General features: G+C 39.4%; 4 protein-coding genes and 1 long non-coding RNA gene across 7 annotated transcripts; 2 read left to right on the top strand and 3 right to left on the bottom strand.

Moving 5' to 3' along the window:
* The first annotated feature begins 1338 nt into the window (after nt 1-1338).
* Nucleotides 1339-3757, top strand: LOC116199147 (putative pentatricopeptide repeat-containing protein At1g26500). Of its 2 annotated transcripts, none has more exons than XM_031529437.1 (2): nt 1339-3091; nt 3344-3757. In XM_031529437.1, the coding sequence occupies exons 1-2, from the start codon at nt 1564-1566 to the stop codon at nt 3442-3444; spliced, it is 1629 nt and encodes a 542-aa protein (XP_031385297.1). In that variant the 5' UTR covers nt 1339-1563; the 3' UTR covers nt 3445-3757. The 2 variants fall into 2 exon arrangements, 1 of the variants encoding a protein (XP_031385297.1); XR_004155477.1 differs by having other exon boundaries at nt 1342-3252; nt 3344-3743.
* A 76-nt stretch (nt 3758-3833) lies between these two features.
* On the top strand, nt 3834-4231 carry LOC116199150. The gene is made up of 2 exons (XR_004155479.1): nt 3834-4069; nt 4165-4231. It is a non-coding gene; the product is annotated as an uncharacterized LOC116199150 (long non-coding RNA).
* A 556-nt stretch (nt 4232-4787) lies between these two features.
* On the bottom strand, nt 4788-6575 carry LOC116199148 (mechanosensitive ion channel protein 6-like). Its single transcript, XM_031529439.1, has one exon. The coding sequence runs from the start codon at nt 6399-6401 to the stop codon at nt 4788-4790; it is 1614 nt and encodes a 537-aa protein (XP_031385299.1). The 5' UTR covers nt 6402-6575.
* Nucleotides 6576-11096: 4521 nt separating this feature from the next.
* Nucleotides 11097-13744, bottom strand: LOC116198477 (COBW domain-containing protein 1). 2 transcript variants are annotated; one of them, XM_031528630.1, is made up of 9 exons: nt 13472-13744; nt 13062-13279; nt 12849-12963; nt 12352-12441; nt 12100-12270; nt 11870-11989; nt 11663-11773; nt 11463-11544; nt 11097-11356 (listed from the first exon to the last, which is right to left on the bottom strand). In XM_031528630.1, the coding sequence occupies exons 1-9, from the start codon at nt 13727-13729 to the stop codon at nt 11292-11294; spliced, it is 1230 nt and encodes a 409-aa protein (XP_031384490.1). In that variant the 5' UTR covers nt 13730-13744; the 3' UTR covers nt 11097-11291. The 2 variants fall into 2 exon arrangements, with proteins under 2 accessions (XP_031384490.1, XP_031384489.1); XM_031528629.1 differs by having other exon boundaries at nt 11663-11989.
* Nucleotides 13745-18413: 4669 nt separating this feature from the next.
* Nucleotides 18414-26263, bottom strand: LOC116200939 (probable WRKY transcription factor 57). Its single transcript, XM_031531934.1, has 4 exons — nt 25664-26263; nt 23927-24073; nt 22541-22993; nt 18414-18671 (listed from the first exon to the last, which is right to left on the bottom strand). The coding sequence occupies exons 1-4, from the start codon at nt 26026-26028 to the stop codon at nt 18626-18628; spliced, it is 1011 nt and encodes a 336-aa protein (XP_031387794.1). The 5' UTR covers nt 26029-26263; the 3' UTR covers nt 18414-18625.
* Nucleotides 26264-26564: the final 301 nt, after the last annotated feature.

The following is a 26564-nucleotide window of genomic DNA, read 5'->3' as shown; positions in this document are numbered from 1 at the left end:
CCAAGATGCTATGGAGGGTGTGCCCTTTTCCCTTAGACAAATGTGGGGCAACTCAGAAACCCCTAGGATCGTAGCTAGGGCATGGGTTGCTCTTATTCTGTCAACAACTCAACATCAAGCAAGAAACAAGGACTTGATGTATTGGAGAAGCTAGCATATCTAAGCCCGTAGACAACGCCCTCCAATTCATGACCGAGTGAAAGAAATCAACCCAATTGTTTCCTTTAGCAGCCCGAAGAAGGAAGGAATAAATGCTCGAGAAATTGTAATCTTGTTGGCTTTTGTATATAGAATTTGAGCATATGATTAGGAGAGAAAAGTTACAAATTTACAGAGATGGGATGAAGAACAGTGGCGTACAGTGGCAAAACCCTGTTTTTTTATGCAGAGGAGCTGCAAATCTCGTGAGAGAAAAGGAGCTAGTCTTTAAGCAAATGACGAAGCAATTTGTAATGTTGCATAGTGGATTAAGCAAAAGACAACACACAAACACAAGCATCTTCTTTTAATCTATCCTCCTTTCTTTAGTGCTCTGCTTTATGAGTCAAATGAGCCTTCTTTTAACCGAGTTTCAAGGACTACGGCAGATTTGCAGAACAACTTATGACAACCTTAAATTAATGGATGATTATATTAGGAACAAAATGAAAATCCAATCATTTTAATACCAAGATAAAGCAATGAAGATTAGAAGATGAGTATTGTAAATTTAAAAGAATTGTTCTTTAGTTCTCCGACTTAAAAGAAGGAAGTGGAAGAGATGTATTTGAGGTTTGAAGCTGGTGGGTAAACAGGGTCTCAATCGGAATTAAATTTGATCAGCTTTGGTCTATTATGGGCCCCACATATTTGTACAGATTAGCATTACATAACAGAGAGGGAAGGACAATAATAGAATAAAAATCAATCATACATGATCGGAACAAAAAAGGAACCACAGAAATAGGACGAAAATTAAAATACAAAAAAAAGGGATGAAAATAGAAAAGTAACTAAAAGTTCAAGATTGAAAGTATACTTTTTCTCGTATAAAATAGGGGTTGTATTACAGATTTTTGAGTAAGGTCAGTCCATATAGCAACTTGTTAGGTCGTGTCGTTAAGGCATGAGAATAATAGTATCCAATGTATAACTCGTATTTTTCATTTTCCTTTTTGGTTGGCTTAGAAGCGTAAAGTTGCGTGCTGATGGTATTTAATAGCTTTCACGAGGTAGGCAAACTCATGTCGAATCCACTAAAATTACTTCTGGCTTGGATTTGATCAAACTAACTAGGCAGGCTAATCCAATCGAGTTAACCTTGCCAAATAACAATACAGTACGGGATAGACCAAACTTCGATTTCAAGCTATCGGATCATGTTCAACCGTTTCCTTGATTTTGAAATCAAAACTTATGTCGATTCCGAATTAGGAAATGTATAACTCGTACCGAGTAATGACCTTATTCGGTCCTTAATATCATTCCGACTATAATTTGTACCTCAACTAATAAAAAAGAGAGTACAATTTGTAACCAAAGTGGCCTCACACTTTAGTTATTTTATGCTTCACCGTACGTACAATGACGAGCAGAGTGCTCGTCCGGCGGCTATTGAACCCGCAGCCGCGCCTCGTCCCCTTCCTCCGCCCCCTGACCACGGAGTCCGCCCACCCCAGCCTCCCGGCAGCCGGCTCCTCCGCCGCCGACCGAACGCAGCTCCTCCGGGTCTGCACCATCCTCTTCCAGCAGCAGCACTCCCCTGACTCTCGCCTCCACGCCAAGCTCCTCTCGGCCGTCCACAGCCCTCACTCCCGTCCCCTTGCCGTCGCCGAGCTCTTCCTCCAAGTCTGCAACACCTTCCCGCTCTCATGGCGCCCCGTCTACCGCTTCTACCAGTTCACCCGTACCCTCCCCGACTTTTCCCACTCCACTGTCACTCTCAACAAGATGCTCGACGTCATCGGCAAGTCCCGAAACATCGATCTCTTCTGGGATGTCCTCAACGACATGGCCCACCGCCGCCTTGTCAATGACAAGACCTTTAATATCGCCCTCAAGACCTTGGCTCAGGTAAGGGAGCTGAACAAGTGCGTCCAGTTCTTCCACTTGATGAATGAGAACGGATGGGAGTACAAGGTGGAGACTCTGAACAGAGTTGTTGAGACTCTCTGCCGGGCCAAGCTCGCCGATGAGGCCAAATTTCTGGTCTTTAAGCTGAAGGAATGGGTTCAGCCGAACGAGGTTATTTATGGGTGGTTGATCAAGGGGTTCTGTGATGCGGGCGATCTGATTGAAGCATCTCGGGTGTGGAATCTCATGGTCGATCAAGGGTTCGAACCCGATATCCATCCGATCGAGTCGGTCATGGAGACCCTTTTCAAGACTAATCGATACGGCGAGGCTCTGAAGCTTTTCCAGATGATGAGGGTAAGGACCATGGAGAAATTGGGTCTGTCCACTTATCGGCTCGTGATCGGGTGGCTGTGCAAGGGGGGGAAGGTAGCTCAAGCTTGTGCGGTGTTTGATGAATTGCACAAGAGAGGGATCGAGGCTGACAATCTGACAATCTCATCCCTTGTTTATGGGCACCTTTCGAGGGGCCAGATTCGAGAGGCTTACAGCCTTGTGCAAAGGGTCGAGGAGCCCGACATTTCGGTTTACCATGGGCTGATCAAGGGTCTTTTGAAGCTGAAGAGAGCGAGTGAGGCGACTGAAGTCTTTCGGGAGATGGCAAGGAGAGGGTGCGAGCCTATAATGCACACATATGTAATGTTACTGCAGGGACATTTTGGGAAGAGGGGAAGGAGAGGACCGGACTCGGCTGTGAACTTTGATAGCATCTTTGTCGGAGGGTTGGTCAAGGCCGGGAAGTCTCTCGAAGCGACCAAGTTTGTGGAGCGGGTGACGAGAGGGGGAGTAGAGGTGCCTCGGTTTGATTATAACAAGTTCTTGCATCATTATTCAAACGAGGATGGCGTGGTTATGTTCGAAGAGGTGAGCCACAAGTTGAGAGATGCGGGTATGATCGACTTGGCTTATATATTCGAGAGGTACGGGCAGAAAATGGCGACTCGTGACAGGAGGAGAGACAGAGGTCTCATACCGCAAGGTCCATGACTAATGTTGTAGTAGTCCAATTCGTGAAACAAACTGTCGCATCGCTAAAGTGAATACATTTAGACGGAGTCGAAGTTAAAATTTGCGTAGTCTCTTCTCTTTGTACTATATCACGAATAGCAGCAACATGCAAAACCCAATTCAACTACCAATGTAAGAAAAATGGAACTCTTCCTCTATATTTACGCCGACCCATCCAAAAATGACCTCATTAAGAATAATACATTCTCTTATCATGTTTCAGACACTCGGCTTGAAGGTGCTGTCCAAACAGGAGGAAGCCCGGTTGAGTTTGCAGAAGGTAAAGTCCGGACATTGATATCGAGAGGTAGAAGACGGTACTGAATGTCGAGCTCTCTAAAAATCTTGGCCATCTCCTCAATAAGAATAGATCTCCTGGTCCACCTCTCCATGATGTCTTGATAGTTCATCCTGTGCAACAACCAAACGGCCATTCTCAACCTGTTGAGTTCTTCCACTTCCTTGAATATGATCATCGGCGCAGCGTACCAGTGATCCTCCTTGTTCTCGACGTAGCTGCAAAATAACATTACGTTTCGAATTGATGTTTACACAGAAGAAACAGTGGGTGGTAATGTACGAGTAAAAATTGATTGAAGTTGCGCTCACCTCAATATTCTTTGTTTGATAGCAGCAATCTTTTCTGCAGGAGTAGCTACATGGATACAGAATTCGACCGCATCTCCCATGTCGGGGCTGCGGCGGTAGTTGTGGATGGGCTTTGTTGCAAGGACGCTGTTCGGGAATATGATCTTCGTATTGTCGATCTTCAGGAACACTGTCGTTAGAATGTTCATCTCCTCCACAACCACCTGAAATTCAAAGTGATCATTATGAGCAAGCAAAACTACACACATTTCTAACAACATCCAACTCAGAAACAAGCAATCGAGTTTTCGTGTCAGTTCATTGTCTTCAAACATAAGTCATTCCTAAAGGTAGACCCGAGGTCAGGATACGGTTGGAAAGTATATTCAACTTCACAAACTGGAAACATATCTGAATCACTAGATGAAACTAAGCTGTAAGATCTGTTTTGATTAGGTACCTGAAGCGCGTCAATTTCGCATCGATCACCAACATCGAAAGGATGCATCACGAAGAGGAAAATGATGGCTTCAAAAGCTGTCTTACACGAGTTCCCAAAGATAAAGACCACCAGAAGTAGCTGGGAACTTATCAGAAGTAGAAACTTCCCCGTGGTGATACCAAGAATAAGCAACCATATGATGAAGACAATGCCGCCAACCAAAATGTTCACCATCCGATGGAGTTGGTTCACGGCCGTTTTCGTGTCATCCAGTGTCAGGGCAAGCGCCCGCCGTTCTCTAAAAGCATTGACCTGAATATTATTGAACTCATCAATAACAGATGCCGAAGGAAAAAAACATCACACAGAATAAAACAATTGCTCATACAAACACAGTTCTCCTACCACCCAGTTCTTGAGGGAGGATTTGCTGATCCTTTCGCTCTCGGATGCTCCTTCAAAGAGGCTCATCGTCTTCGAGGCTTCATCTTCTAACATGAACCGCATCAGGTCCTCCTTGTATATGTACCTAACATTGACAGCAATAATACTTACTTTGACGATAAAATTAAAAACCCTGAAATAGAAATCCAATATTTTGTAACTTCGTTTACCCGTCTCGGCTATATAAAAGGACTTACTTGGATCCTTGTCGTGCCACATTGTGGAAGATCTTCTTAGCCGCAGCCTTAGCCTCAGCCTCGCTGTTTATCTGCTTGGAGGACTCATCATTCTGATTTGAGAGCTGCTCATCTAAAGTAGTGAGATTGCCATATCGTACTAGGTTCATCAGCCTCTTCATATTCCAAGCCGAGACATTCGTCGGGCTCAGTCTATGCAATTGATCGACCGTAATCCCAATATCTCCCTGCTCCTTCCCCACCTTGGGGCTTTTCTGCATCCTCCCACTGCTGATCGCTCTCGCGCTCGTAGGGCTTTTTCTCCCACTGCCGATCACTCTTCCGCTCATACTTCGTTTAAACATGGCCTCGTTGAGGTCAGGGGGAATCGAAGCCCCAGCCTTCTGCAGGTTCTCGACTTCAATCACCATCCTCTCCTCCTCTTCTTCAGCCTTCTTCATCTCAATCAATGGCGGCCCCGAAAGGGTCTCAATCACGTACTGGTTGAAAAGCGACTCCTGGATCCGATCGAAGTAGGTGCTGACATGGAACGACGAAGCCAGGACCTTCACGACCAGAGTCTTGACCAGCCAAATTATGGTTCCCACCAGCAGACAGACCAGAACCTTAGTCACATACTGGAGGTTCCTGCTGTTCGTGGCCCTCTCGACCTTCTTATCGAACAGAAAGTGCCAAGCGATCAGAACCAAGCCTAACCACAGGCAGTTCTGGACGGCCTTCCGGAGCCCGTAGACGAAGTAAAGAACCCGTTTGCGCAACAGGAAGTTCCTCTCAATGAAGAAGACGACAATCCTAATCCCCCAGCTAGAAACCAATCTCCCACATATCAATACCAACACCATCACTACCCACTTCCACAACTGGAGCCGCCATAGCCTCTTATGCTTAAGATAAGGAACAGCAAGGCTGCAAACAAGAGCAGCAATGATCAACAGCAAGCTTACGAATTCTAGCAGAGTGAGCAGACCGAGCTTCCCTTTCTTGTACTCCTGGGGCAGATCGTCCTCCAGGAAGGGGTCATCCTCCTCCTCCTCCGGTCGCTTCCCGGGCAGCATCCCGGACTTCGGGGTCTTCTGCTCGGGCGGGTCCAGAAGCCGGGACTTGTTCTTGTTGACCTGGACATTCGACTTCCGCTTGAAGCTGGACGTGTTGCTCCGGAACGAGGCGTTCGACGTGCACCGTACTACCTGCCCGTCGTCACCCTTAGAGCTATGGACCTGCTTATTGAAGGAGACTCTGACGTCGCTCGGCGAGGACCTGGTCTTCAGCGGCGACTCGAAGACAGGGGACATGATGGTAATCTCCTCGGCGGCATTGCCCTCCTGCTTGAGCTCCTTCATCTCCAGGTCCATGTCGAGGGAGAAGTCGCCGGAGGCCTTCTGCTTGTGGAGGAACTGCCCGATCAGCTGCGAAGGCGGGTCCTCCTCCTCCTCAGGCTTCTGCTGCTGGAAACGGAACTCTCCACCTTCCTTGGCGTTGGACACCCCACTGGGGGCCTCGTCCTTCCTCCATATCTCGTAGCTGGGTTCCCTCCAGATCTGGCTGCCGTTCCCCATGTCGGCGTTCGTGTTCTTGCTCTCGTCGGGGGAACCATTCTCAGCGGGCTTCATTGCGAGATCAATGCCGGGCAGACTCCAGGGATGATAAATATGAGGTGAGGTTTCTGGTTTTGCTCTGTTCTGTTTCTTGGAGTGGTTCCGTGTAGAGCTTTCGCTGCTAGAGAGAGAGAGAGAGAGTGAGGGGTTGTGAGTTCAGTAAAATTTACACAAGCTGTCTTTTAACTCATTTACTGGACTAATCCCGACTCGAACATCAACTCAAATTTGGCCACCGCTAGTTGTGTCTAGAAATTTCCAATCAGTAAAGTTATAATTTACCGACTATAACACACCTCGTATTTAAAGTTGATATATATTTTCGATTGCTGGAAAATGGTTGTAACGGGCTGTCACAATTCGAAATCGTTAATGGAGTCAAGTAGGGTTACCTCTGGTCATTGTCCAGGACATCAAAAGGGAAAGTGCACCTCTGGGTGGGTTCGTTGAGATTTTTGTCTTGTAGTCAGTGTGTGCATTTATATATTTCACAACAATGGCAACGTCGTGCTAGTAAAGTTCTCGAGCAGTGATGTGACTGATCGGACTCGAACTATAGAGGGATGTCGACTCGTGCCTACATGTACCAAAGTTGCATATCGACCCTTAGGTTTTTGAGTCGATCTTAAGGTTTTCGAGTCGAGTCATTAGACCTAACGTTTAAAGCACGTATAGATTCGAGACATATTAATGCCTTGGAGTCGCTCGCTACACTAACGATATCGAATTCCGAGGAATGGAGGAATTAGTGGGATATTGCTGGCCTGGAGGGTTAATATGAATGTGCGGCGAAAAGGAGCGGGACGCGTGGTGTTCGTTTTGGTGATGATTACCAAATAAGATATTTGAAAATTGGGGGGGGGGGGGGGGGGGGGGGGGGGGGGGGCGGATGGGACAGAAGCAGACACGAAGAACGTGAGCAACGGGGAGAGCCGATGAAAAGGACAGCATCTGACATTTGGTTTGGTTTTAGAGTAAATGTGATATTCAATACGACTTAATTATATTCTTTCTAAATTTAATATTATAATCATTATTTTTTAATATTTTCTCTATTTTTTTAACTATTTCTATAATTAATTATATATATACATAATAATTTTTAAATAATATTTATTATCTACTTTCACGTGTATATATACATATATATATATTCACATATTAATATATTTATTAACACTTATAATTATTACACAAAATTAAATTGAATTGAATCATTATTCAGCTCTAAAACTAAACGCAAATTAAGAATTTTTTCTTTTCTTTTAACTTAATGTTAATTAATTGACATTAATTTTCGCTTTCACATTGATTTTATATGGTTTTTTTGAGGTTTTATTGGTAATCGGTATTTTACGTAGATATTTAAAGTGAGTTGTCGTGATATATTCTATTTATGGGATATTTTTAAATAATATTTGCTTTTTTTGTTTTTGAAAGACATGATTTTGTCTTTGATTTGATAAGATTAAGGTTGCCTTGGTCGGAAAGGGGTCTCCCTCACTCCACTTCACGGTCACAGCTCACCAATCACCATGCATGCATGGCAAATGCCTTCTCTTTCCGTGTTTTACATTACATACATCTCAAGGATAGACGAAAATAACATCCAGGACAATGGTCCAATCATTAATCATCAAACGCTCTATTTGAATATCACGATCGTAAGCTTTGCTCGTATCTAATTTAACTGCCGTTAATCCTTTCATTGTATGACGACAGCATTGGTGGATCACATGAAAGAGTTCTTGAGGCCTACCAATACTGCTTTCAGTCGATTAGCTAAGATCTTTGAAATGAGGCCCGACCACATGTTGGCTAATGTGAGCAGGATCTGTAAGCCATGTGTTGAAGTCTAACAGTATCAATATAGGTGTATTTACCAAAAAAAAGAAAGAGAGAAAGAAAGAAAGAAAACGTTTATGCAAAGTAAGCGGAGGTGATTTGTTGAATGACATAGTTATAACTGTTTTTTTTTTCCCTTTATATCGTCATCCATAAATAGATGAAGTACTAGGATAGAAACTTTACTTCTTACTAGCGATGGCCGGCTTGGGTGTGTACGCGATTAAATGTTCATGAACTACATTAGTCGACACGCAAACAATGCTTACTTTTCTTGCTCTTAACTGATTAGATGGAGATCCAATATAGACGGAACTCCTCAAAATCAAAATTTCATATTCGGTGAAATCAGAATATATACAGCCAACTAATTTATTGCCACAGGAGAACCCCTTACAGATATTTATTTCCTTTTTATCAAGTTTCTCGAAAGTTGGGGCAACTTCTTAAAATGGTAATATCTCGTTAGCTCCTAAAAATAACGAGTCCTCTGTTTAAGATAATATATGTTGGAATAATTAATGCTTTGTTTGATTTGTAAGTAACATTTTAAAATCAGATTTTGATTTTGAAAAAGAATGGTATAAATGGTTATGTATAAGGCTCACTCTTTGACTTTGTATGAGTGATGTGATTTTAATTTTGAAAAAGAATTGTATAAATGGGGCTCACCCTTTGACTTTATATGAGTTATTTTATTTTGTTGCAGGTATAATTTTATTTTGTTGTGGGTAGAATCAAGTTAAAGTGATATTTTAAAATTCAACTCTGAATCCAAACAGAGCATATTTTGACTATTTAACGAGCGCGAGCTAGAATTATTGGAACAAATAATTTTCTTGTTTCAATATTTTTTAAATATACAAATATAAAATTAGTTAATACCTTGAATGGAGAAATACCTGTCAATGAGAAATATTATAAGAAAAAAGAAGCTTTTATTATATCTAATCACATGTTCTTACTTTTTGCAGTGTCAATCAATATGCTTTATCAATTGAAATTAAAGAATTTCATAGTGATTAAGTCATATTTTTGACTTGATTAGAAATTGTTTTCCTCTTCAAATCTAAAATTTCCTTTCTTAGAGCATGTGCTATCATAAATTGCACCGGTTGCAACAATATGATCACGAACAATTCACAAATCACTTTGATTAGCTCTTCGTAAAAATTACGAAGCCTTCTTTATAACCGCACAATCTTGTAGAAGTCTCATAAAAAAAAAATCCAATGATCACATCCCTTCTCCTCTATCAGATTAGCAAGAGCTTCCTTGTCAGTACTTACGTCTACGATTATGTCTTCTTCTTTTTTTTTTTAAAGAATATCTATGATTATGACATAGTCTTTACATCTTTCATGCATTAGTTTAGAGAAGTAATGTGGCATTACGACACTTGCCTCTTGTCAAATTATTGTTAGCGGTCATACGAATGGTCAAGCAAGGAGAGCCCTCCTCCATCCTATATGGCATTAATAGATGCCTCGACTCGGCTTTTAATATTTATATAGATATAGATATAGAGAAAATCTCAAATATCCTCCTCCATGCAATGATATTTATTTATTTGTCATTTTGCATCACCTGACATTCGAAAGCCTAATGAGATTCGACTAATTCAAGTTCGAGTTAGATCGGCCCACTAAAAAGTAAAATTCTACTGATCATGAATTTTATACATTTCTAAAACTCGAACCTGATTTTTTTTAATAAATAAAGATGAAGTACTGAATCACTTGAATTAATTCAAATTGACATATTTTTACTATAGGGAAAAAAATATTTCTAGCCACAACTTCTTGCCTATCGGAACATGACCAATATAGATGGACTAGGTGTCTGAAGTCTTAATAGTAAATAAGGTGTCATAATGATCTGTTGTATAGGAAACGGACCACAACTAACATGACATGCTCTCACGCGCTATAATTGTCGTAGTATCTAGTATCGTACTCCATATTGGAATATTACAATACATGAATTTTCTCGAAATCACAGAGATTTATCTACCTAATACTAATATACATTGAACTCCCCTTCCGCCTCGAGATAGTCCGTTCCAATATTTCGTCTAGGGATGTAACTCATCTAAATCCCCCGCAAGACGAGGGAATTAAATCGTATGTCACTGTGAGGAGTTCGAGAATCGTCAAAAAGATACCATAAAAATAATTTCGGATTGGGAAATCGGGCATTGTCCTCTTCCATTGATTATGACGGGCATATTCCTGGGAAAGCAAACTGTCCATTTGACTTCAACACCGTTGCCCATATGCATTTGGAGCATGTGTTTCGGCGAGATTTCAGCCTCACCCGGAAAGGCAATAAAAAAAAAAGTGCGTCAATTGGAAAATCAGGCGATGTAGAGACAATTTGAATACGACTCCTTTGATGCTGACGCTAATTTGGTGCCGAAATCCCATTCGAACTACTTCTTCGCTGAAACTGAAAAGACGAATTGGATATTTGAATGAAATTTTTAAGAATCGACCGAATATCATAGGACCCAACAACATTGGTAGCTTCAATCCGGCTTTCCCCTGCCACAATCTTTTCGAACATTGATCTCTCCATTAGGTCGCTAAAAAACCGGGCACGGGCTTCCCTCGGCATTGCCTTCTGCGACCTTCATGGGATACGCACGCAGTCTTGGTTCATAGGGTCAGGGCCCAAAGTCACTTTCTAAATCTTCCAGAACCAATATTGCATCCTAGTGGGAAAAATGGCGGAGGTAAAATGCATCTCCAAGTTTGCTCGACGGTTCCAGAAAGCCGCTGCTTGACTTTCGGATTGGGACATGTGATTTGGGCGTGTCTTCATGACGCCTGTCAGCGCTGCTAGCATATTTTTTACCAAGCGAGAGAACCCTAATCGGATGCTTGAAGCACGCCGTTTTAGTCCATTAGAGCGAAAAGAAATAAAAGAAACATGCAGCTTTCTCAATGTGCAACCAAGAGAACGTGGGTATCTGTAAAGACAAGACAATGTTCTTCACTATGCATCTCATCTCTATGTAACGTCAGAATGAATTAACAATGGAGGGGAGAAAATATCAGATCATGAAGTTGACAATGCACAGCTTCTCAAGGAATCAATGAGAACTTCCTCATTCAGATTGTGGCCTGCAGTAAGAGAATCGAAAACGAAAACAACATCTTTTAGAAATATACAAATCGAACTAGGGACCAGGTAAGGCTTCAAAAGGTAAGGCAAGTTCTATAGCATTACCGATGAAAACTATCTTGTTTATCTGATCTTCTCCCTCTTTCCATTCTCGAGCTGGAACGACTTCATATATCTCCTTCACAGCCTTCAAGAGAATGATCCATGTCCAAAGACAAAAAAAAAAAAAAACAGTTATGAAACAGCTACCGAAATACGTCAAGCACTTATTCTGGGACCAATATATCATGGGAAAAGACGTGTACCTGCAATGTGTGGAGCAAGTCCGAATTTGAGACAGACAGAACTCCTTTGCAGCGATATACTTCCATCCCGTACTTCTTATCCCAGAGAATATCCTCGAGCCACAATCGGACCTGAGAAAATATTAAAAAACTCATCGAAGACTTGATAAATCCAAATGAAATAACGAAAGAACACTTCACTTGGAAAATGAACGGCCGCATTATTACCTTGTCCAGATCAACCTTCCGTGTCTCCATGATGCATAAGGTTCTCACACTGCTATCATGAGTTTTGCTGGCAGACAGAGATTGGCTTTCTTGCAGCAGAGATTCCAAGTGAGTGACATACTGGAACAAGAAAAAGAAAGAAAACAGCCTGAACAAATCAGTTCTTCAGAGGTCTGCATGAACGGTGAAAAGGGGGGAGACAACCATTTTTAGGACAATATATGACTGACCCCGGAATCATAGGCCCACCGATCCAAAATCCTGGACAAGTCGACTTGACATCGAACCGAGCGAATGATGTCAGCGATGGAGTTTATTTTATATATTTCTTTCTCCAAATCCTCCAAAGTATCAGATCCCTCAGCCGAAACCATATCAACCTTGTTAAGAATCACTACATCCTGGAACATCAAATGCAATGATTGAGGATGAGCAACAAAATCAGGAAATTGTAATAGATTTGGTGCATAGCAGAAAATTACCGCAAATGCTATCTGAAGAAATGCTTCAGGAAATGAGGAAGAATCGCGGCGCCCTTGAAGTTGCAAGCGAAGGTTTTTAGCATCTACAACCTACTCATAAGTCACATGGAAGAAGAAGAATTTATGCCTAAACACGCATTCCATGAAGCAGAAATAAGCTCAAGAGAGGGGAATGAATTAATCTGTTTCCAAAGTGAGATTTAGAATTTGTGTTTGCCATAACTTTAACAGTGTGTTTTAAAACCTATTCTACAATAACAATTTGAAAAAAAATATCACGCAATTGGATTTCAGCAACCCCCAAGAGCCAATTCACCATCTACAATAGTAGGCAACAGGTGGCCGAATATTTCATCGGTTATGTACGATTTTGTATTAGGTGGGAAATGAGTAATCTTCTGCTTCGGACCCCTAAGAAACAGGAAATTAATTCTTGTGCTTTCAGTATCAGAAATTAGAGCATGAGCTAACTTCAGATATAGCCAGTGAGTCATTACAGTGATGATCGAATCAAGCTTGACTGCAGATTCGAGCTGCTCATCCAACCAAAGAACCGATGCAAGAGGAGCAGGATTTGCCAACCCTGTTGTCTCCAGCAATATATGGTCGAGTCTACCCTACCAGAACATGATTAATCAAGTCAAAATCAATTACCCTGAAAGACAGCCAATTTCTACTGAGCGATCAAGTACTTTGAAAAGTTCAATCACCTCCGCTTCATCTGAACTAGCTGCTCGAGGGCCTGAACCAGGCTATGCTTGACCGTACAACAGACACACCCATTTGCAAGCTCCACCCATTCCTCAACCAGAGCCCCGCCTTCTCCCTCGTTTATCATCGCCCTCTCGACTCCTATCTCCTCTCCAAACTCATTCAAGATCACTGCAATTCTCTTCCCGTGTTGAGCATTCAAAATGTAATTCACCAGCTGCCGTTGATACCCCAAAATCAATCCAAGTCGAAACCAACAAGCGAACATGAAATCAGATTGACATATACAGTAAAGGTAGAAACTCCGTGATAAGAGCCCAACAACATATCAATAAAGCAAGCACACACATGATAGGAACTTCAAATTGGCATTGCAACATTGAGGTACAAAAGGGGATGAACATCTCACAGTGGATTTTCCCGCGCCAAGGTAGCCAGTGATTACGGTCACGCCGACTGAAACCCCGCCGTCTTGCGGCTGGTCCGCATCGCATATCTCGACAGCGAGCGGCGGTTCTTCTTCTCCGTCTTCCATATCCGGCCCGGAAAAATGCTTCAACTCACAGAACCCGCCGGACAGTGATGTCGAGTTTAAGCTAAGCTTTGAGTTGTTTAATTTTTCTGATTCAGCCCCAAGACTTCCTATATTTATAGACTCGTCCTTCATGTTTCTGTTTATTTCACTCGTGGTTAGATATATTTCTATCTAGAGCAGCTAGAATTGCGCAAAATGAAAAGCAAAAATATTCTGATAAAGACGTAGAGACTAAAAAAAAGGCAAGCAAAAGAAGTGCATCAATTTACAAGCTGGGGTCTTGTTTAAAAAAAAAAAAAAGGAATGACCCAACTTGTTCACCAGATTTATATCGATAAGCCCAAAAGTTCGATTATCATGGGGCAAATGAATTTTACTATTCCTTAAAGAGGAAAACGAAACAAAAAAGAAGCATTTGTGATTCTGAATTTGGTCGTCTGAGACTCTCAAATAAACGGTTGAGTGATGTCGAACGGGACGATGATATGCTTAGCGAGCTCTAGAGAAGCAGTCCTGAGACAGATATTGTGGGCTGTGAAACAAAATGATTGTGGGCCTTCAAGATGACGAATGCTGGGTCATATTTGGGCCTTCTTGTTAGTTCTCATGCAAAGCATTAACAAACCTTAATTTTTAGTGTAAAATTTGACGACACCTCATATAGTTTACAAAATGATCGGCGATACTTGTTCTTTTCAAAATTAGCCACATACCACCCTTCCTTTCGCTCATTTCTACTATTTTTTCGTAAATTGGGTCAGATTTGGTTTTAGTAAATGAACCAAGTAACATGTCAATTTGTGCAATTTTGTACATGAGATCCACGTGGTAAAGTGAATGTTCTTTTGGTACCACGTCAGCGAAAGGAGGGGTGGTGTGTGATAAATTTTTGAAAAGATGGATGTCGCTGGCAATTTCATAAATTATAAGGGGTAGCATTGAAATTTACCCTAATTTCTATAGTCCCCAACAAGATGAAGACTAGAGATAATGCCTATTGCCTACTCTAAGCACATCCGATAGCCACCGTTCCCATGCTGTGAATGCCTCTCCCATGAAAGCGTTCGCAGTCGATGTAGATAAGGACAAGCAGTCTCAATCGGGCTTTGTACCGAAACCATAAGTTATGGCTACAATGGAGTCAAGAAAAGCAGGCAACCTTCACATCGATTGGGGGGGGTGTGTGTGGTCACCTTCGGCCCCTATGTCTGCGTCACCCGAACAAGGTTGTTGGAGGAGTCTACTAATCGAACTTTTATGCTCTTAGATTTCAACGTAAATTGTCAGACAAAGATAGGAATGCTTAAGTCCGTGAAGCATTTTATCAAGAATGGATCAGTGAATTGCTATATGAAACGAAGAAAGAAAACTTAAAACGTTTGCGCAATGGGTTTTACGATGCATTCCTCTTGAATTTGCATAGGTATTTCGTATATAATACTGACCATTTTGATCTTTTCGGTCGGCAGTAGCAGCTGTACTACGTTATCATCAGTGTGATTGATTAGAGATGGAGTCCACACAGAAGCTAGTGTGGGCCTGCCCTTACCACATTCGACCACGCCGCCCTGTGGGGCCCAGTGGTAAATCCACGCGCCTGACTGCGCAGTAGCTAAGCTAGCGACTAACTAACTAACCCAACTGCCGCCGAGGGATTGGCTTGGAGCGACACGACTCTCGAATTCATCGCCGCGGAAATTCACGTGCGAGTTTTTTTTTTTTTTTCCCTTCCTTTTTTTTTTTTGAGCCTTTAGGGAGAACTGAAGGGGCGGGTAATGCGGCACCATTCATGTGGCCACCCACAATAATAGAGATGCTGTACTGGACGGCCTAAACTCATCTGCCACGTGTACGGTGATCACAGGTTGGCCCCACTGAGTCACTGACTGTGATTTCACGGATTTATTTTATTTTGCTTGCCCAAACAGATTAAATGATAAATGGAAAATCCGTGCCGATTTGCCCTTTTTCCTTCCTTAATTTGCGTTTCGGATATGAAATTTGCAAAATCTATAACACAAACCAACAGATTACAAAGAAGTTTCAAAAGTATAGTATAGGATCGTTCGACATCCGATAACCGAGACAAAATCCCACCACACAAATGATAGATGTATATGTTTCGATAGAGATGTGGCCGTGAAACTCATAATTTAACTAATTAAAATGTTTTGCTGAAACAAAGAATTGAAAAGGAGATTTATGTGTTCTAGGCATTGTGTCTTTTGGCTGAAGCCGAAGCATCATAGAATTTCACGCCCCCAAAATATATATATATATAATTTATCCAAAAAAATATATATATATATATATATATATATATATATATACTCCCCTCGGTTATATAAAAAAGGGGGTAAATTTGATGTTTGTCGGACCCTTCTCGATCATAATAGAAGTGGGTCTAACTTGGGTCCGTAAATGTTAGTGATAATCCTTGACATGCAGCAGTACTACGAATGTTAAATTGGAAAAGGTTATAATGTGTACGATGCTTTTCGTGCCATATATATTGAAATAGAAGGGTCTTTACATATTACTCTATCTTTGACTTATTCTAATCTTCATTTCTAATTTCTTACATGTACCTAGGAGCGTTAGTAGGCGTTTGGTTTCGGAGTAGAGTTATAATTTTACTCAGCTCCATCAAATGAAGATAAAATAATTTGGAGAATTTATTATTAAAAAATTGATTGTAATAATTATTGAAAAAAAAATATGTGAGAGAATTTATTATAAAATTGGAGAAATAGATAAAAAAAAGTAATGAATAGTTAAGAGAATATAGTATTAAAAATTAGTTGTGATGATGGTTGAGAAAAAATATGTTAGAAAATTTATTATTAAATTGAAAAAAAAGATAAAAAAAATAATAATTATGTTGTTAAACTAATGGAAGACAACAACACAGTGAAGTAGAGTAGAGTAAAATTTTATTTTTAAACCAAACAAATTCGATTCCGCAACACTCAAGAGTTTCTAAATGAATGTTAAATGCGGAAATACCATATAGAGTAAATCCAATCTTTAACCTACATAATATTTTTGACGGCTTCATCTTAATAGGAAATACTGCTTGATCATTTATAAATTAAACAAAAACTCGGACAAGCATGTTAGAATCTTGATTATGTAGTTGTTTACTACGCCTGCATAGAGCAAACAGATCATAATCGTGAAAGAAACTATACAAGCGTGAAAAGAGTACTAGTTAATCAATAAAATCTGCACATGACATGAGTCTGACTCGACTCTAGAGCACTATTACCTAATCCCTGATATTTCCTTAACAAACAAATGTTTTATTATTTTGATAAAAAATTGTGAAAAATATTGCTTTGAAAATTTCAGAAGATCGAATATTAAAAATTATCTTACTTCTTATCAAGTGTGCTTTTTGAGATTCAAATTTTATTATACTCTTTGTGAAAATCAAATATGATTATTACTCGGCCAACACTTTATTAATAGCTATCAAATATTCTATTTAGGGAGGCGGGTTTGCACCGAAAGCTGAGTATTTGCAACAATTCTCTTCATATCTCCAGCCAACAACGTTTATAAAGGTAAAAAATTAATTCCTCATTTAGATTCCATTGTCTCTCTCTCTCTCCATCTCTATATATACAAAAGTTTGTATCCCTTCCTTGTTTAATTCTGATTTAGGAAGAGATATTAGTGCAATGACATAAAAAGTATTCTTATTTAGGTTCCATTATCTCTCTTATGCTGATAAAACTTTTCAACCATATTGTTAGGCCAAATGTCTAATCTCTGTCATGTATCAATGCTTAGTTAGAGAGAGACCACTCAAAATCTCTTTTCCATATGTAATTGTCCCCCAATGGTTCCTCTTATAATGGACCTAACCACTCCCCCATGCAATTCATTGAATCACACTGACATTTTCATATAAATACTCTCTCTCTCTCTCTCTCTCTCTATATATATATATATATATATGCACGCACACTACTACTAGCTATGGTGCCCACTAGATCTCTCTCTCTCTCTCTATATATATATATATATATACACGCACACTACTTCTAGCTATGGTGCCCACTAGATCTCTCTCTCTCTCTCTCTCTCTCTATATATATATATATATATATATATCTCTACTCTCTAGTTGCACCAATATATGTCCCTTCAAATGGGAACAATTCTTGTAAAAGGCTGGGCTAAAAGGGCATGCACTATATACTCGAAAGTATGGCTTTAGTTATCAACCAAAAGAGAGGGAAAAAAAGAAAAAGGTAAAGAAAGATATACCTTTTGCATCTATCCTTCATCTGTGCATATACATCATCTATACACACGCATTCAGATTTAAGTTATAATCAGTAAAAATGAAGGTATCACACACTCAAATTTAACTCAACCAATTTGTTCAAGGTTCATGTAATTCATAACTAAAAAGGCGCGCGTAATTTTTTCTACATCTGATTTACTCAAGTAATTTGTGTAAATTCATGAATATACCCTAGATAGGAACAGTCGGGAAGGAGGAGCCATGCTTATTGTGCTATATCATCACAAAAGTGACCCGACTAAAAATTCTCTAGATCACTCACAAAATGATATAATGCATGATATTAATATGCAAAAAAAAAAATTATTGTTATTGTGTTATAACAATCTTTAGGAAACACCTTTTAGGGTACAAAATTAGTTTTATAAGAAAAAACACTCTTGCTAGCATGATGGTAGACCCAAGGAATTGCATGCGGGATGGCCGCTCAGAATCAAGAAAAAAAACTATTGAAAATCTTGTTGGTCTATTAAGTAATAAATATTTATTGTAAGTTACTTCTTTTTTTTTTTTTCATTTTCCGTTCAAACTCTTATCATCCAGTATGTCGTCTTACATAATTTTATTAATTACAAAATTAAGGAGGGACATGAGTCTAGTATAAATAAAAAAGTAAAAATAAAATAAAAATAAAGAGAACGAGGTAGTCCTATTAGAGAAAATCAAACTTCAAACCTCCTCTTACATTAAATTCTTTTAGCTCCCAAAGATTCTTATCCTTGGAAAGAATTCCAGCTAATTAATGTCCGCTTGTCTAACCTGCATATTTAACCAGAAAATAAAAGTGAAGTAACCATTTCTCTTCAATAATAATAATCATCATCATTTTAATGATTTCGGATAAAGGAAATAATTAAGCAAACAATGAATTAGCCTAATTACAAATTGAAACATATATTTATCTATATAATATTTAATAGCAAAACCCAAAAGGAGATTTAATGAGGCTGCACCACATGTCATCCTAAAGTTAATAAATTAGTGCCATGTGTCAAAGAGAAAAATTGGGAGTTAATCATTGTGGGTCAAACTACCTTCATAGAGTAAATGAGAAGTCATCTAATAGAGAGTTTCAGGTAATTAATTTTTTAAACACAAAAATATATAACAATTTAATGAACTTAATCAATCTTATTTGATTATGTAATTCAATTTTAACATTTCTTAGCCAATAAGCATATAATTCAAGGCCGTAAACTATATATAAAATTAAATCTGCAACAATATCAATAATTAATATTTTCAAAGAATTAATATGCCTTCCATGATTTTTCACTTAATAATTGGTATTATTTGATGAAAAACATTTACTTGAGTAAGAATTAAGTAATTACTTGAGTAAATGAAAAAAAAATATTGCAAAAGAATTTAAATTTAAAACTGTAAATACAAATTTTCAAATAAAATGCATTACTAAAATGATTAGCAAACCACAAAATTGTTGGATAATTATATTAATTAATTATGTTGATTTTGTTCAAAATAATTTTTACTTTTCAAATTTACGTTGGGAGAGCTTTACTCCTTAGATTAGTCGGGACCTAAATTATGCTTTCAATTATTAAGATTTAGTCGAATAAATACTGTAATATTTTTAAGGAATCATATTGATAATATATATATGCCTTTTAAGTGAATAAAGTTTCTTTCTCATGTATATACAGATAAAATATCAAAGAGAGCTTATCCACTATGAACAATTTAACATTGTTCTATTTATGTTTAACTTGAAAATTGTTAAAGAGTTAATTCTATAATTATAAATTAATTAATATGTTCAGAGACCCATTTGAACAATATTCTCATAAAATTTTAAAAATTCCTATTATGAGTGTCATTTCCGCGCAACGCATGGTGAAACAACTAGTATATATTTATTTGTATATAATAAACTGCTTAAATTGGCTCTTTGGAACTCAATATAATTATTCCAAATTCAAGTATGCTGACAAACTCAAAATTCACCACAGGCTTATCAAGCACATACATACAAATATGTTTGCAGAGATGGTCCCATGTATGTTAATTCCTCTGGGGACGTGTGGTGTGTGTACTTGGTACTTTGGGGGGCTCCCTGTTATATATTATCTCTGCGTGTTCCTTTGTCAGTTGGACGTTCAGCCTTTCCTGTGAAAAACACCGACCGTGTTTTCTTGCTTTGCTTCCCTTATCATCAACTATATATACTGTTCATCGTCAGGCCTTTCGATAGCAGCTTTGGTGTTTTGGAATCATTCTCTTTAATTAATGGTGATCGCGTAACCTTTGACCAGTCTCAACTCTCAGCTGCCTATGATAAGTCATCATCGATCCGGAAGAGGAAAAATGAGAGAGGCTGATCTATCTATCTATCTGTCAATATATATATATATATATATATATTATATGTATACTCACTCAATAGCTAGAAAACAACCCATAAGTATATAGCTGCTTGAGATTATATATTTATGGCTCGGTCGGAATAACCGATTTATGATTTGTTCATGGCTTATGTGCTACCATTATAAGGATCAAATCTTTCGTCGTCGTCTCTAATTGATGATTTTCAATCATAATTCTTTTCTTTTTAAATAAGCTCTTAGTAGATAGATCTAATTACCTATTTTGTAGGGATTTGAAATTCACTGGAAGTACATTCTGATCATCAAGTCCAAGTAAATTTCTGAATGAAATTAATTTCAATTAATAAGTTGAAGATATCAATGGTTTTACCCAAAAATTTTGGGAGGAGAGGAAAAGAAAATATGATGACAGGGAATCCACATTCGATCAATGAAAGTTTCAGACTTCTTGGTGAGTCTCCACTCAAACAAATACGACATCTTTTTTTAATAAAAATAAATAGATAGGAAAAGAGAAATAAATAGGGTCGGATGATTTTACTTGTGAAAATCGAACCAAGAACCTTTAAATCCTCAGATCAAGGGTGATACTGCTTCACCAAATTCAGCATCCTCTCTATTTTATTATAAGGAGGGCCAGGCCGTGGCTCTAATAGCCAGGGAAAGGAAAAGAAAAGAAAAGAATAATAATAATATGACATGATTAAGAAATCCCATTAGACAAAACCGTTCCATTCTGATTTCACGTGCGGTACTTGTGTCATTACACTAAAATAGAAAATAATAATTTTGCCCCAAAATTTTAAGCTCAATTAATTAAATTTCTTAAATAGGCATTTCTATTTAAGCACCAAGTTTTATTTAATTGGTCCTTGGCCTCTGGTTTTTTTCCATGCACAAGCAAAAAGGTCGATCAGATCCCAACAGTGTCTCAACATACAAAACAAAATTAATACAATCTGTGTTTAAAAAAATCACACGCATGCGATGCGTGTCTGATCAATTATTAGTATCTATGCTATATAATATAAATGCCATGCATAAATATAATCTTAACTTTGTGACTTGAACCATGAATTAATATTTAAATGGAAATGGACGTTTGTAAATCATTAAACCATAAAAATGGAAAAAGAAATCGAGAACTCTCTTCCTATTTGACATATAGCCATAGGTTCTACGTTTTACCAGGATTAGATAAAAACTTATAATAATTCCTTATTGTTACCTTTATAGATTCAATCACCCGGTAAGCTTTTGACTACGACGTTCCCTCAACAAATGGACATCAAGTTATAAAAAAAAAAAATCGTAGATTTGACCTACTATCTTGTTATTAAAAAGAAAAAAAAAGCAATGTAAACATTGGCAGATATATCCTTTTTTTTTTAATTCAAAAATTCTGACATCCTTCAGATTCCTAGTAGTTCCGATCTCTGCAAGATTGATCTATGATATAATTATGATATATATTTCAGTACTATAATATAATTAGATCTATGATGACTATTAATATATAACCAAAGCCAACCAGATCTTTATATAAATTTAACTATTATATTTTGAATATGCCGGTGCATTTCTATTTGATACGACGTGCAGAAGAAACACAGGCTTTTCACATGCATGCTAGCTAACTGAGAAGCTAGAGGGCATCTAATTCCACGGCATTAACTCTATCCAACCAAGACGATGCTCAATTCAATGGGGAAAAAAAAAGAAAGTAATCAGTGGGGACAAAGAATAACAGAACCATTGCAAAAATAGAGCTTTGAATTTAAATTTTAAAAAGAGAAGAAAAAAAAATAGCCACAATGTATATTCATAGGCGTGTCCATCCCACTGCCTCATGTTTTGCATTTATATAAATATGCAGAGGATGTAACGAAGTTGAGGGACTTTCCCAATTGGCAACATAATCTCTAAAGAAAGGAAGCTTTTATTTGATGAAAATATAGTTAACATCATGGTCATAACAGAATTACTAAGCGTACTCATTGGATGGACCGACACGTATGTGCAAATGGTGCGACCGGCCTACAACTTCCCAGGATGATCACCTCCCTTCGAGGAAAATGCATATCTGTATCTACCCACATGAATAAAGACCCTAAATACCCCTTGAACTATATACACAATTACATTTTCTATGTTAAATTGTTAACATGCATATGCATAATTTACTTATATATATATATATATGTATTGTTCCGAATTAAATATTAATGATTTGAATTAATTAGTGTATGGATTGTTCCATGTTTTAATTAATTACATTCTCACCTATGACGCATCCCAGAGGGCACCATATCGCCGAGCAACCCTTCATCAGTGGGAAGGTCAGGAGGGTTTGATCTTCCCAACTGTTGCTGTGCTTGGAATTCTTCAGAAGAATGAGGAGGCAGCTGCTGAGAGTCGGACCCGGATGAGGTTGCCAACGGGCGAGGGGGAAGATTAGGCGGACGGGGAGGGCTGTTAATCTCTCGGGGCGAAGGGTTAAGATTAAGTACTCTTGGCGGGTGGTACAATTGCGGGAACAATGGAGGAGCTAGCTGGGGGCCAAAAGCAGTTGCATTTTCGTTAGGGGTAAGCACTCCGCTGCCACCCCGCGGGAACCCTACAGAATGGTGGCAGTGTTGGCCTTCATAGGTTGTTATTACTACTGTGGGATCTTCGGAGGAGCGCTCCACTCGTTTCTTGACCGTACATTTGCTGTTTGTACAACGATAGTAGCTTCTGCAAAATCATTTGAAACAATCAGATATAACATTTTGTACACGAACCCCAGGGGGAAGAACAATAAGTTTCTTTAAAATTGGTAACACAACAACAATGAAACCATTGAAGCAATTTCAAGTCTTGTAATTATATGCCATGCTCTCTGTACAGAATGAACAAAATTATCCATAATTAAATAGACACTAGCAAAAAACATTTATAATCGTCATGCCATGTCTCATATATCAATTGCAAAGACTAGACACCGGCAAAAAAGCTCCGGATCTCCCCTTGCTAATCTTCATACGGTGAGCAGCCTCCTCACAATATCTAAGGATCAGTTGTGGTGTTCTCTGACTGGCATTCACACATAGGTCATTGAATGAAGTTTGGCTCTCTGACCAGCCCAATTATAAGACCTCATGAACCAAACCGTTCTAATAAATGAGGCTCAAATACTGAAATTAGAATCATCATCTCCTCCAGAAACATGGACAGACAATGGTAATCAAAATTGATATGTGTGTATATTTCGGCACATGACATACGGTTAAACATGGCCCATGTAAACCTCTGGGTCTATCACCATCAATAAGGCCCAATTAATTCTCACATGCTTTATCATCACCATCTCCATTTTGGGGACATATAAAAACACATTAAGGTAACCCTAACACACTCTCTTGAATACTCTTCAAGATACACCTCTAACTTGAGCGTCGGAGAGGCCTCTTGGGCACGGGGCGTTGGTCGGGTTCGAAGGAGGGCCCAAGGATCATTCGTGATGGGGAAAGGATTCCGACCCGAACTTTTTTCCCGCATTAAAAATCAACAAAATGATGAAAAGAATGGGAACCTAATCAACTAAAATGAGTAGAACTGATACAAACATGTACGTGCAATAGGTAGTCAAACTCATAAATTATTGGAGGAGTTACTAGCAAGATGTACCTTGGAAAGGGACTATTTTTAACAGCCTTTTGCCCATATTTCCTCCATCTGTACCCATCTTCGAGATGATCGACATCGCTCTTAGTCATAAATGCGAAGCGAGGCTGCCTTATTCGCTTCTGCCCTTTTTTCCGCACCTTATTGCTCCTACAGAGAAAATCCATCCAAAAATAATCAGCTGAACCGAAATACAAGACAGCTCAACGAACAAATTCAAATATTGACTGGGTACTTGCAATTTCTCTGAAGTTAGAATAGTATGTCGAATTGGGTAGCCGACTTGTATATGGTAGCAAGAGAACTGTTGCACACTCAACTAGCAGAAAAATTAGAATCGAGAAGCCATTCGAAACAAGCAGATCAGTTCTGTGATGGTCCCCTTCCACTGGGTATCCATTCCTTGCACCAAAGTTGACCGTGTAGTTTACTTGCCACTAATTGTAAATGGACAATCAAGAAACATATACGTGCAACCTAGATCATATATAATTTTCGTTTTCCATAACTAAAAACGATATACACTATCTCACACTCATTTTCACACGAAATCATACAAAAGGGTTTCAGCACATAGCCAGACATAAATCAAACATTTATTTTCACGAGTGTTGATTAGGGAAGAAAGATGAAAATCCAGAAAGCGCTGCCTTTAATTGCACGAGAATTCCGATGGTAATTGAAGCAAAGTTGTCTAAGAAAGCAAATACTTTCTGACTAGCTAGTGACCCCACCAGAACATGAGGCTAGTCATTGTAAGAAATGATTCATCGGTACATAAATTAATCGAAACGCACATCTACCAATTTTAATATAATGGATATCATCCCCATGCAATCGAAGACCCCTCTTAGACCCACTAGACAGACAACCATATCTACTTTGGTAACTGAGCTGTCTCTCTCCTCTCTTTCTCTAATTCTTGCAAGGGAGAATAGAACCATTTCTCGACTATCAACTCTGCCGCCAAAAGCATTCACTTGTCTTTTTTGGCTTAGAATTCTAGCCAACACCTAACATTAACAAAGGGATTTAATTTCATGCAAATGGCAAAACATAGTAATTGACGAAAAACATTTTTCAGCAAGAGAATCGCATAAGCGACAGCGAGAAACGAACCAAGAATTGAACTACACCCAACATTTTGTAGAAGGGTAATGATGATGTCACATGTGCATGTGTGGCATGTACGTACAATAGACCCATGATAATGCACCTATACAATGAGCCGCAAAGAAAATGCCAATTTTTGGAATCGTATATATGCTCTCTTTAGATGTAAAATAGCCATATAATAGTGCAATAACAATAATGTCCACGAAAGAAATATATATATATATATATATTTTCTATATATAAGAATATATCTATAAATTTAGCACGCCAATTCCGCCGCAATAATGGTGGCGGTGTCCAAAGGACGACGACCTAACGAATATTAAAGCCCTCCGCCTCCCCTTCTTCTTTATTCTAACTTGATCGAATTTGCAAACTCCCCCTCGTTTTGTGCTTAAATTACGAATATGTCCCGTAGCAAATGCCCAAATACAATACGTTTCTAGAGCCGTACGGTCATGGAATTTGCACTCTGCCCCAAAAGGAAGTTTTATGATCTATCTGGTCTATAGTGGTGTTTGCAAATTGCCCCCCATTAATTACGACTCAGGACACCACGACGACGACGACGGTGATGCAACCACAACCAACCCTAGCTAGCTTGCTAACGCAACGTCTACTCACGGTGTCTCGGCCGGCGGGTTCCCGCCGGAGCCCGTGGACTTCTCCGCCGGGTCCTCGCTCGAGTCGGATGAGACAGCGGGGTAGTTCGATGTCGACGCCTCCAGACCTCCTGCTGGAGGACCTCCACCACCGGCGCCCTCAACCTCAGCCGTCGTCGTGGTCTCCGCCGGTTCTGCAGACGTGCCGGCTGAACCTGCGCCGACGGAGCCGAGCTCCCCGGACCGGGAAGCAAGCGACGCAGGCTCGGGGAGGCTCCACCCGAATTCGCTGAGTATGCTGCTGTCCTGGTCGTCGCCGAAGAAGAAGAACTCTGGCGGGGGATCGGCGTGGGGCCGCTGGTCCCGGGGCCTCTTGTCGCCGTCCATGGCCGGGGGATCAATCAGCGGAGGATCTCCTGGGTGGAATTGGATTCTCCCGGCGGTGCATGCGGACGGGGAAGAGAATGTGGGAGAGAGAGAGAGAGTGGGGGAAGCTTTGGTTAGGGTTTTGAGGTGGAGAGTGGAAAGGACGCGTAGTTTTTCGAAACTTTGGGTTTTAGAGAGAGAGAGAGAGAGAGGATTTGAAAGCTTTGTCCTGTCAGTGTGCAGTTCGATGGGAAGAGGAGAGAGCAAGAGAGGGATAAAGTTAGAAAAATCGCCGTCAAAGTGAAACAGTACTACGAAGACACGGATTGGGAGATAGTTTGGGGGCGCATGGCGGGCGTGGTCCCCACGCGCTCTCTGGATTTTATTTTTAAATCTTATTTGCACGTTATATTTTTTTATTATAAAATAAAAATTATAATTAGTTAACAATAGAGCACCGGCTAACTCACCGCAGGTATCAAATTTGAAACTATTTGATATTGTGTGAGAACGTATATCACTGTACTAAATATGTCCGGGTAGCATTTCTTATCATA

The sequence above is a fragment of the Punica granatum genome, chromosome 3 (assembly GCF_007655135.1).
Source record: "Punica granatum isolate Tunisia-2019 chromosome 3, ASM765513v2, whole genome shotgun sequence".
NCBI classification, from domain to species: domain Eukaryota; kingdom Viridiplantae; phylum Streptophyta; class Magnoliopsida; order Myrtales; family Lythraceae; genus Punica; species Punica granatum.
This window is presented reverse-complemented; position numbering and strand designations above follow the sequence as displayed.